Raw genomic sequence first — 12,647 nt, 5'->3', positions numbered from 1 at the left:
CTGTGGAACCTGGGAGGATTTCCTGCCGCGCCTAGAGCAGGCAGCAGCAGCCCCCCAGTATTAAGATGGTGGCCGCACTCGGGGCAAAGCCATGCCCCCTTCGCCCTTCGCCACCCCAATAGCGGGTGCCCAACGGCCCGCAGGCCGCTCATTGAACCAAACCAGCGGAGCAGCCAATGCTGCCTGCCTCTGGTTAAACAAAATAGAGACGGAGCCAGCGGCAACATGCTGAGCCGCGCTACGTCTCACAGCACAGGCGGGACCGAAGTTTCTGGCCTCGGCTCTGCTAAGGCGCGCGGCCACGCCGGGCACCACGTGGAGGCAGCATCGGAGGCGGTGGATACCGCCAGTTGCCTCCGTACAGCAAAGATAAAGAGCAGGACTGACAGCCACGGCCATAGCTGCGGCCCTGCCCTACTGTGCAAGCGCTGCCTCAGGCCTTGTCCGCGATAAGCGCAGCGGCCTGCTCGGGGGGGGGGGGGGCGAGAAAGAGTTGGGCAGCACAGGAGCCTGCTGTTTTAGCCCAGCAGCACACATAGCGGGCAGTGTTAACAGGAGTGATGGGGGGACATTTTGAAGGGCAAGAGGGGGAGACCAGGAAGGAATCCCAGGGGTATAGAAGATTGAGGGAAAGCATGGAAGAATAGGGGAAAAGAATGAAAGTATATGGTAAGAGAACAAAAGAATAGCTGGAGGGTAGAGAACAGGAGAAAGAGAAAAGGAAAAAAGGAGATAAATACAGGAGATTCACATCACACTTTGTACTTTCCTGTCCTGGAAAAAAACTGTAACAAAGAGGCAGATTTGCATACATCACTCCATTATATACTCTTAGACCACTCCTCATGAAACATTTATTGGCTGCATAAGACCAGCTACACTTAAAGTGGCAATAACCAACATGTTATTAAACTGGCAATACTCAAAACACTTGTGGTTTAATGTCCCTTAGGCTTAAATTGACAACCTTTGGTCTTACTTAGGTTAGTATGGAGGTAGTTGTGTGGGTGGCTGTGTAATATCTCCTCACAGGTGCTGACTGACCCTCAATCAAGGTGACAAGTATTACAATGGTGAGTATACACTCCGTGTGTGTGTCCTGTCCTTGTCCCCTTCCTTCCGGTATCAGTGATCCTTGCACACCCACATTTCACCCTCAGTGCACAAGTACTATTAGGTGATTCCTGGGTGGCTGAGGCACCAGTGCTTGTGATAACCGTTTATCCTCCCAGTGAAGGTCACCATCACCCGTGACTATTCCCTTGCTTGTCACCCTAAAGGACGAAACGCGCTGAATAGTTAATTCTATTCTTTTTTTCCTTAGTGACAACGGCCGGAGGTTCCTACTGATGGTCTTCAATGGCACCTAGGAGGAGGACCCTACTAGGGACACTATGACAGTGAGCACCTGTCAGGGATCTTCTCCCCCCGAGTTCTAACATTTCAATAATAAATATTCTATTAAATATTTACATTAGAGACATAAGAAATAAAACTTATTGAAGCACCAATAGCACAATGCATGTCAGTATCACCACTGTGTAATATAATTCTCACATTTATAATGGTGGACGCACCCCATAATATTATTTAGGTATTTGAACTACAAAAATAAAACATAATCAATATTTTGGAAAACTGGGTCCATTTAAGGATCACTCAGTGACCAGACTTACCATCAGTGTTCCCCCTGAGATAAGTAACACAGGGCCTGATTCATTACAATTGCTATTGCGATCATAGCTGCAATTACGCACGGAGACCCACTGCGAAAATATGCTAATGCTTGCAATCACAATCCCGTTACAGCCTAACATAAGGGCGCCCACTTCACCTTATTCACATCCGTAACACATTGCAAGTCTGCAAAACCATCGGTAACATCGAGCACCATCGGATCCTAACACACAATTACAGGTCTGACTCAGAATTTGCTAACCTCATCACATGCAATGTAACCTCAGGCCGTGTCATACTTGCCAACAATCAGCTCCCTCCTTCCGGGAGGGAGCTGATTGTCGGCTAACAGCGGGGGTCATGTCCGGACAGCTGTGACACGTTTGGGGGTGGAGCCGAGAGCGGGGCTGTGCGATCGCACCATCGTGGCCCCGCCCCCTCTTCACAATGCCGTTATTTTCAGCACTGTGAAGCAGGGACAGGGCCACGATGACGCGATTCAGCGTGAATCGTGTCAACAGTCTCCCCGCTGTGGGGATTTCTAGTGTATTCTGGGGGGAGGTCGGAAGGGTTGGGGAATGTCGGGATGCTTGCCTGCCTTTCCGGGGGGCCGGGAGCGGCACCCAATATTCGGGAGGCTCCCGGCCAAATCAGGAGGGTAGGCAAGCCTGAGCTGTGTACAGGGCTGCCATCAGAAATTGTGGGGAGAGAATAGGCAGGGCCCCCACCAAGGAGGGTGGGGGGGTTGGCAGAGGTGGGTGGAGCTACACCAGAGGGTCGGACACCAATTTGCGTAAACCAATTTGAAAAGCAGTAAAGCAGCATATATATATATATATATATATATATAAAAGAGAGTCACGAGCGGCACTCACAGGTCTTAGTAGCAATAGTAGTAAATAAAGAGACACTACTCCATATACTTATTTACTGCAATTGCTACTAAAACCTGTGAGGAGGGGGCACGACAGGGAAGGCTGGTAGGACTTGGGAGAAGCACAGGGCAAGGAAGAATGGCAGGGACAGCTTGCTGGACTGGGGGGGAGTAGTATGGTACCTTTTTTCGATTTTTTTTCAACTGGCTGCGCTGGTGCAGCCAGCCAACCAGAGTCAGCGCTGAGAGAGCAGAGAGAGGGAGGGGCTGGGGTGGCTCTAGTAGTAGCGCTGCATCCGTGCATCGGCATTTCCAATATGGCGTGACTGTGAGCCAATCACAGCTTGCGGACCAGCAGCCAATCAGGAGCGGCTGCTCCTGATTGGCTGCCGGTCCGCGAGCTCCTGCTGGCTTGCGGCGGCACAATAAATGACAAGCAGCCGGCAGTGTTGTATTTCCATTGAACAGGGCTGCAAGTGCAGGACTGCAGCACCCGGGCCCCCTCTCTTTCCGCTGTCTCCGGGCCCGGGACTCGAGGCCTGCCAGTCCCCCCCTGATTTCGGCCCTGGCTTTGTATGGCATCGCAGTGGCTAATTTATGCAGTTGTGATCTATGATGAATCAGGCCCAATATAGGGGTACAAATTCAAAAGATTTAGTACACCCACATGTTTCCAGTTCTTAGTGAAGTGCTTGCAGTTTATTGTCTCATTGTACAAGTTTTAATCTACATTTTTTACTCATAGTCATTCTTTCTACCATGGAAATCACATAGAGGGCCTGATTCAGAGCTGCGATTTTGCATGGGTCGCAATTGCAGAAATATGCTAATGTCTACAAACCTTGCACAAGCATAGAGACGCTCACTGCTGCCTTCTCATATGCATCCGATGTCTCACACCAGCATAAACATCGGTAACATCGATGTAGATTGGGCAGCCATGCAGCATAGGTGGCAAGTCTGACCTATCTCAAACACAGCGACTGACACACAGAGAGCTCTCATGCTGCGAAGGAGATCGCAATGGCTTATTTATGCACACCCATGAAATGGCATTTAAACGGTCAGACACACCTGCATATGCCTAGTCGCCCCCCCGTTACCTCCCCAAATGCTGACTACCTGTCACTCACTCTGCGATTGACTCCTCTGTGCGAGCGCAGTCACAAAATAATCTATGCACATGCACAGTGCAGCTTACATGCATGTGCGATGGTAAACAATCGCTCAATCTGCATAAATATCAGCATGGCGTACATCTCTGTATAAGGCTCAGAGTTCGGGAAGTTCTTTCCAACACTGTTGCTGAAGTTCTCACAAATGTATTGAGCTTATTGGTTAGTTGTTTTTACCCTTCTGTGCAGTTTATCCCAAGCCAGCTTAATTGGGTTTAACAGGCTGATTCAGCCTTGGGAATATAGTAAGATATAGCAAGTAACTGTGCACCTTGGTAAAACCATGCTGCACTGCAGGTCGGGCAGATGTAAAATGTGCAGATAGATTTAGATTTGGGAGGGATGAGCCCAAACTGTCATCTAAGTTGCAGTGTAAAAATAAAGTTGTGCAGTATTTGTGGGCTACATGCTAAAGCAGCCAGTATTTACCACACAAAATATATGTATTACTATTTGCACCCCTTACATTCTAACATGGTTTGTCCAGGTTCACAGTTACTTGCTATATCTTACTCTATTCCCAAAGCTGAATCAGGCCCTAAGTCTGGAGACTGTGCGGTCCATGCACCCCAACGCCAAAGGAAAAGAAAATTTATTAAACAAGTGCAGGGGCAAATACAGGATTTTCTGAGGGAGAGGGAGGGGGTTTCTAATAAAATAATTAAAATAAAATAAATATATATATATATATATATACTGTGTGTATATATATATATATATATATATATATATTGTTAAACACACACATACACATATAATATATGCAGCATAACACACATGTACATGTATATATAACACATATACATAAATCCACGCTAACATAGGTACATACACATACATCCACACAAACATACATACACATATGTACACTCTAACACATACAGATATATACATACGCATATATACACACTAACACATACAGAAATACATACCCATATATACACACTAACACAGACATATACAGTACATACACACTAACACATAGACATATACAGTACATACCCATATATACACACTAACACATAGACATATACAGTACAAACACACTAACACAGACATATACAGTACATACCCATATATACACACTAACACAGACATATACAGTACATACCCATATATACACACTAACACATAGACATATACAGTACAAACACACTAACACAGACATATACAGTACATACCCATATATACACACTAACACAGACATATACAGTACATACACATATATACACACTAACACATAGACATATACAGTACAAACACACTAACACAGACATATACAGTACATACACATTTATACACACTAACACATAGACATATACAGTACATACACATATATACACACTAACACATAGACATATACAGTACATACACACTAACACAGACATATACAGTACATACCCATATATACACACTAACACAGACATATACAGTACATACACACTAACACATATACAGTACATACCCATATATACACACTAACACAGACATATACAGTACATACACATATATACACACTAACACATAGACATATACAGTATATACCGATATATACACACTAACACAGACATATACAGTACATACACATATATACACACTAACACAGACATATACAGTACATACCCATATATACACACAAACACAGACATATACAGTACACATACACGTATATACACACTAACACATAGACATATACAGTACATACACATATATACACACTAACACAGACATATACAGTACATACCCATATATACACACAAACACAGACATATACAGTACACATACACGTATATACACACTAACACATAGACATATACAGTACATACACATATATGCACACTAACACAGACATATACAGTACATACACATATATACACACTAGCACATAGACATATACAGTACATACACACTAACACAGACAAACACAAAAATATTTATTACTTACACTTCTGCACAGCACCTGGTTGCTAGTGGGTGGCTGGCATCATGCATTATTAGGCCCCGCCCCCAAGGAACGACGCGATTCGCGGTTGTTCGGGGGCGGGGTTTGACACTGGCTCCGCCCCCATTTCAAGCCGACTGAAGGGGGAAGTAGGGGAATCGTGAAGGAAGGGGTTTCTCAGGTTGGTAGCAGCGCCCCACTCCCTTTTCACTCAAGGGGGTAGTGGGGGCACTGCGGGGGACTATGCAGCAGTTGCAGGAGCAGCACTGGACCCCCTCCCTTTCTGCCAGGGTCCGGGCCCGGGACTCGAGTACCGGCAGTCCCCCCCTGATGGCGGCCCTGCGCGCATGCGTATTAAAAACCCTACGCATGCGCAGATGGGCGAACATCGCTGAGAATGAGCGTACTGCCGCTTACGAGCAGCTCTGAATCAAGCCCTTAGCCCATTGCTTGTTCCCTGAAAAAGGTGTTTTCTTATAACTGTAACATTTACACAGTTTTGGCTAAGCTAAACTCTTTTCCATATCCTCTAACAGCTCAGGGCTTCCCTGTGTAAGGTTATTAACTGGACTTGAATTGCAAAAAAAATGTCAATAAAAACTGAAAAAATGGGGGTGTTGTAAATCTTTTGACCCCTAGTGTAGATATTAAAGTATCTTGGCCAAATGTAATAGCCTGCGATTTACAGGAGCCAGCACAATTCTGGTGAGATAGTCACTAGGTTTAAAGCTGATATTGCCTTTAAACTAATTATCACTTTAAATGTAAAGACTATCTCGCCGGAATCATGGCGGCTTCCACAATTCGCTTGCAATTACATTTGGCCCTTATTTGCAACACCCCTAACATGAGATAAAGGGGCTGATTCTAAATTTGGAGCAACGTAAACTAAAACAAAGCCAGTAACTTTGCACCTGGACAAACCATGTTACAATGCAAAGGTGCAAATGCATGTATTTTAGTAAACTCCCTTATGGTTGATATGTGCACTATACCTTACAGACTTAAAATGACTAAAAACGTATCTAAAAATAAACACACGGACAACAACAGTTGGATTTAAAATTAAAGGTCAATTTTATTTGACAACAGATTATTAATAATTAATTAAATATTGAATTTGGGCTATCGAATTAGACCATTAGATCTTGCCAATTGAAATTGATTGTGAGCTTAAAGTTAGTATGGTGGTGGACAACAAAGAACGGACACTCCCACAAAAAACAGGCAGACCAAACACATCACTCGTTAGAGTTCAACTCTCCAGAAAAAGCACGCCCGGATGGGCTGTGTCATTTCCCTGTAGGACATTTTGGCCTATAATTGAACAAGTAGAGCGCACCCATCTAACTTGTATAACGACTAAAAACACACTACCGTTCTTTCCACCACAACACTCATAGCAAACAAACATGCAAAAACAAAAACATTATTTCCAGAAACAAAGAGGCTGAATCTACTGTATGCATATCAGACCGAATATACCAGCAAGGCCACACCCCCTAGGAACCCTATAGGCTAATTCTAATGTCTGACACTAACAACAACATTCTCATAGGTATACTGCTATCACAACCACGGGGTTTAACCTGGCTCAGTCAGATTGCACCTGCCTTACGCTGTCCTTCTGAATGCAGGGTAAATAATGGCTGATTTAGCATGTAGCCTACAAATGCTGGGCAGCTTTATTTTTACACTTCAAATTAGAGTTCAGATAGGACACGCCCCTCCCAAAATTAAATATCTCTGCATATTATAAATCCGCCCCACCTGCAGTACAATATGGTTTGTCCTGGTGCAAAGTGATTCCTTTTTTCTTTGCATTGCACCCAACTCTGAAACAGCCCCAGAAAGTTTTTGAGATATCTCAGGAATAAAAATACAGTAGTTTTTATTTCATAATTTCCTATCTTTTTGACACTAAGGCCCCCATTTCCAAACGAGTTTTATAATCAAAACGAGTGATAAGTTTCACTGTGTATGATAAATGGTGCTCCAGCCAATCAGCTCCCTCCCAACTGTCATTTTTCTAACAGTTGACAGTTGGGAGCTGATTGGCTGGAGCACCATTTATCATACACAGTGACATTTATCACTCATTTTGGTGATAAAACTCGTTAGTAAATGAGGCCCTAAGATTGCTCTATTATTATATTTTGCTAAATTTTAATAATTTTGTATATAATTTTACTGATATAAAATAAAAGCTGAATGTAACCTGTGGATCACACTATAGCAGCCCATTTTTATTGTTTTTTACAAGCAGACAGGTATCACCTGACCCTGATAGGCTAAATAAGTACAGTAATTACATATGAGATTTGGGTGACACATTGGACCCCAAAGATTCCCATCACAGTGCTTGGGACAGGGCCCACCAGTAATTTATATAAACATGGTTGTATTATAGGCACTGTGGGTAACAGGCAGTGACACTGGGCCTACAGCAGCTGGTGATGTCACAAAGCTTTATGATGTCATAGAGCTGCTGGCTCAGTTGCTTACCTGCATAAGATACGTTTGTGTGTTTTCACCTATTGCAGTGTGAAGGCGATTTTATTCGTGCTTAGCGAATTTTTCTTTATTTTTCTTGATTTATCTTGATATGAGATCAAGAAAGAGGAAAAGGCGACCAGATAACAACAGGTCTCCTATTAAGGAGAGTAGTAGGAGTAATAAGGAGGATATCTGTGTGGGAAGAGGAGATTCTCCCAATATCACAGAGGGAGGAGATATTGAGGTGAGAGAGGACCATCAGTGTAAGAACAACAGGAACCAGGCTAGAACATCAAAGCAGCCAGGTAAGGCCCCTAATAAGAGGCCCAAGGTAGACAACACCATCAGCAAGAGATCAGCTGTAAAGAGACCCTTAGACAAGACCGGGGACACTGGCTGCAATAAGAAAAAGAAGGAGGAGCTGAGACATGACAGCCCAGGAGAGGGACCCAGTGCTCCCATCATAGAGCTCACAGCTCGGAGGGGCAATAAGAGAACTCACAAAAGTGAAGCCCCAGACCATCAAAAGAAATTTAAAAAGGGAAGAGCAGGTAAAAAGCCTTTTGCTTGAAAACACTAATAAGGGAGAGATGTATCAAATTGTCTAACAATAAAAAGCTTTAAAATGACAGAAGCTGATTGGTTGCTATTAGGGATGAGCGGGTTCGGTTCCCTGAGAACCGAACCCACCCGAACTTCGGGGATCCGGGGCGATCCGAGCCCAAGCTCGGATCTCCCTGTCTGCCCCGGATCCCTCTCCCGAGGCAAAACCTCGAGATCTGCTGTCGGATCTCGAGGTTTTGCCTCGAGCGGCCATTTAAAAAAAAATGCCTTTGCCTTTAATGGGCAAAGTGCTGATTGGCTGACAGAGCCGTCTGTCACGGCTCTCAGCCAATCAGCATTATGGTGCTCATTTGCATGTAGCACGGACTCGTGAGATCCGTGCTACATGCATCTGTGTGATTGACAGTGACACAGAGCACAGATGGGTCAGTGAGACCCGTCTGTGCTGCTGTGTATTTCAATGACACAGATGCACGCACGGACCAGGAGATCCGTGCTACTTGCATCTGTGTCATTGACACAGAGCACTAACGGGTCCGTGAGACCCGTCTGTGCTGCTGTGGTAAATAAAAAAAAAAAAACCTGTGTAAAAAGAGAAAAAAATGGCGTGCCCCCCCCCCAAAAAAAGAGCAACCAGCCCCGGGCATTAGTGACCCAGTGCTGGGTGTGCTTAAATACAGGGGACAAACGACATAGGGGTCCCCTGTACTTAAACACAACCAGCACCGGGCTAGTCAGAACCAGAGCTGGTTGCCAAAATACGGGGGACAAACGACGTAGGGGTCCCCCGTATTCTGCGCAACCAGCTCTGGGCTCTGATCCGGTCCTGGTTCTGGAAATACAGGGGAAAAAAATGAGTAGGGTTCCCCTGTATGTTCCAGAACCAGCACTGGACTTTTTCTAGCGGGGGGCTGATGCCACAGCCAGGGGAGCCCTTTCACCGGGCCCCCCAGCAGCAGCATCAGCCCTGACCGCTAGTCAGCCCAGGCCGGGGATCCCTGGAGAGCTGGGGACCCCCCCAATAAAGGGGTCACCCTCTCCAGGGCACCCCAGGCCCAGGCTGATAGCCCGGGGCTATCCCCGCCACCCCTGGTGGCGGTGGGTGGCGGGTTGATTGTGTGGTGTGGTGTAAATAAAGAATATCAAACATTGTCTTTACAAGTAGAACTGCAAGTCCCAGCAAGCCTGCCCCGCATGCTGGTACTTGGAGAACCACAAGTACCAGCATGCAGGGCATTAAGGGCCCACTAGTACCTGTAGTTCACCTGTAAAAAAATGTTTAAAAAAAACACAGGACACACACACCGTGACAGTATAAGTTTATTAAACATACATACACACACACACACACACACACACATGTACACATACTCACCTATGTAACCCTGTAGCATCGGTCCACTTGTCCGGTAAAGTATCCATAGGGGACCTGTGAAAAAAAACATACTCACCATCTCCTATGCGAGGTTCTGTCCTCTTCGTTCCAAAGTAGGCATCCCCGGACTTGGCAAAAAAAAAAAAACGAAAACGCGATCCACGAACTTAGTACCGTTCTATAGAACGGTACTTCCCGAATGAGAGCTTAGCGGCGGGGTATCACCATGGAAACCCCGCTGCTAAGCGTTCATTGGCTGAGAGAGGCCATCTCCCGTCTCTCAGCCAATGAACGGCTCCCTCCATTGTAGTCAATGCTGGGAGCCGCAAGGTTATTAAAGTTTACCCTGCGGTTCCCACCATTGACTACAATGGAGGGAGCCGTTCATTGGCTGAGAGACGGGAGATGACCTCTCTCAGCCAATGAACGCTTAGCAGCGGGGTTTCCATGGTGATACCCCGCCGCTAAGCTCTCATTCGGGAAGTACCGTTCTATAGAACGGTACTAAGTTCGTGGATCGCGTTTTCGTTTTTTTTTTTTTGCCAAGTCCGGGGATGCCTACTTTGGAACGAAGAGGACAGAACCTCGCATAGGAGATGGTGAGTATGTTTTTTTTCACAGGTCCCCTAGGGATACTTTACCGGACAAGTGGACCGATGCTACAGGTTACATAGGTGAGTATGTGTACATGTGTGTGTGTGTATGTATGTTTAATAAACTTATACTGTCACGGTGTGTGTGTCCTGTGTTTTTTTAAACATTTTTTTTACAGGTGAACTACAGGTACTAGTGGGCCCTTAATGCCCTGCATGCTGGTACTTGTGGTTCTCCAAGTACCAGCATGCGGGGCAGGCTAGCTGGGACTTGCAGTTCTACTTGTAAAGACAATGTTTGATATTCTTTATTTACACCACACCACACAATCAACCCGCCACCCACCGCCACCAGGGGTGGCGGGGATAGCCCCGGGCTATCAGCCTGGGCCTGGGGTGCCCTGGAGAGGGTGACCCCTTTATTGGGGGGGTCCCCAGCTCTCCAGGGATCCCCGGCCTGGGCTGACTAGCGGTCAGGGTTGATGCTGCGGCTGGGGGGCCCGGTGAAAGGGCTCCCCTGGCTGTGGCATCAGCCCCCCGCTAGAAAAAGTCCAGTGCTGGTTCTGGAACATACAGGGGAACCCTACTCATTTTTTGTCCCCTATATTTACAGAACCAGGACCGGATCAGAGCCCAGAGCTGGTTGCGCAGAATACAGGGGACCCCTACGTCGTTTGTCCCCCGTATTTTGGCAACCAGCGCTGGTTCTGACTAGCCCGATGCTGGTTGTGCTTAAGTACAGGGGACCCCTACGTCGTTTGTCCCCTGTATTTAAGCACACCCAGCACTGGGTTACTAATGCCCGGGGCTGGTTGCTCTTTTTTGGGGGGGTGCACGCCATTTTTTTCTTTTTTTACACAGGTTTTTTTTTTTTTTTTTACCACAGCAGCACAGACGGGTCTCACGGACCTGTCATTGCTCTGTGCCAATCACACAGATGCATGTAGCACGGATCTCCCGGGTTCGTGCTACATGCAAATGGGCACCATAACGCTGATTGGCTTCCTGTCTGCTACTGCAGTGCCACTCCTAGATGGGCCACGTGTTTGTGCCGCCCCCTTGTGTCGCTTAGCATAGTCATCCAGCTTCCTCGGTACAACCTTTTGGCCTAAAAACAATATTGTGAGGTGTGAGGTGTTCAGAATAGAGTGGAAATGAGTGGAAATTAATGTTATTGGGGTTATTAATAGCGTAGGAACAAAAAAAGGCCCATTTATGTGATTTTAGCGTTTTTTTTTTATTTTTTAAGAAAAAATCCAGATCCAAAACACAAAACCCAGAACCCAAAACACGGAAGGGTGGTTTTGGCAAAACCAATCCAGATCCAAAACACGAAGAAAGATCCAGATCCAAAACCAAAACACAAAACACGAAAAGTGTCCGGTGCACACCCCTAGTTGCTATAGGTTTGATACATCTCCCCCCACATGTAATGTAATAGAGAAGTAAGTGAGGTGTAGGTTAGTACTTACGTGCAATACGGTGACGTCATGTTCTCACCTCTCACCACCATTCACGTCCTTTCCCTATCACCTAACTCTGCAACATCTTTATACCTTGTTATTACTATTCTGCAGCACCTGTGACTGTTACATTGTCCTATCCAATGCTGGCAGCTATTCCCTATTCATTTATTTCATTTCTCTTACACCCCAACAACATATAATTAGGCAACATAACAATATTCTTACCAGATACTATATAATACAGAGTATAAATACTTTCTATGATATAATTATCTCAAACCTTTAAATGAAATATTGCCAAATATCTATGTTTATATCAGTCAATAAATGTGATTTCTCTTTATGCCACAAGGTGTAAGTGGGACCCCTCCAGCCAGCCCCCCGGAAACAGCCGCTGCCTCTCATATATTGGAATGTTTGATCTACCACAGTATTATTGGAGAGGGCGGTTTCGGGAAGGTAAGTGATTAGTACATATTTGGTGA

The 12,647-nt window shown here is 45.6% G+C and overlaps 1 protein-coding gene across 1 annotated transcript in view; it reads left to right on the top strand.

Moving 5' to 3' along the window:
• The first annotated feature begins 225 nt into the window (after positions 1–225).
• The window catches only part of LOC148474997 (protein kinase C delta type-like), a 28,041-nt gene continuing 15,619 nt past the window's right edge, over positions 226–12,647 (top strand). The window contains exons 1-2 of the mRNA XM_088457874.1: positions 226–358; positions 12,536–12,621. Coding sequence (XP_088314000.1) covers positions 226–358; positions 12,536–12,621 — 219 coding nt within the window. The remainder of the gene's footprint in view (positions 359–12,535; positions 12,622–12,647) is intronic.

This window comes from Taudactylus pleione, unplaced genomic scaffold (assembly GCF_031769625.1).
Source record: "Taudactylus pleione unplaced genomic scaffold, aTauple2 ptg000790l, whole genome shotgun sequence".
Lineage (NCBI taxonomy): Eukaryota > Metazoa > Chordata > Amphibia > Anura > Myobatrachidae > Taudactylus > Taudactylus pleione.
The sequence above is the reverse complement of the archived record's forward strand: the minus strand, read 5'-3'. Positions and strand labels throughout refer to the sequence as shown.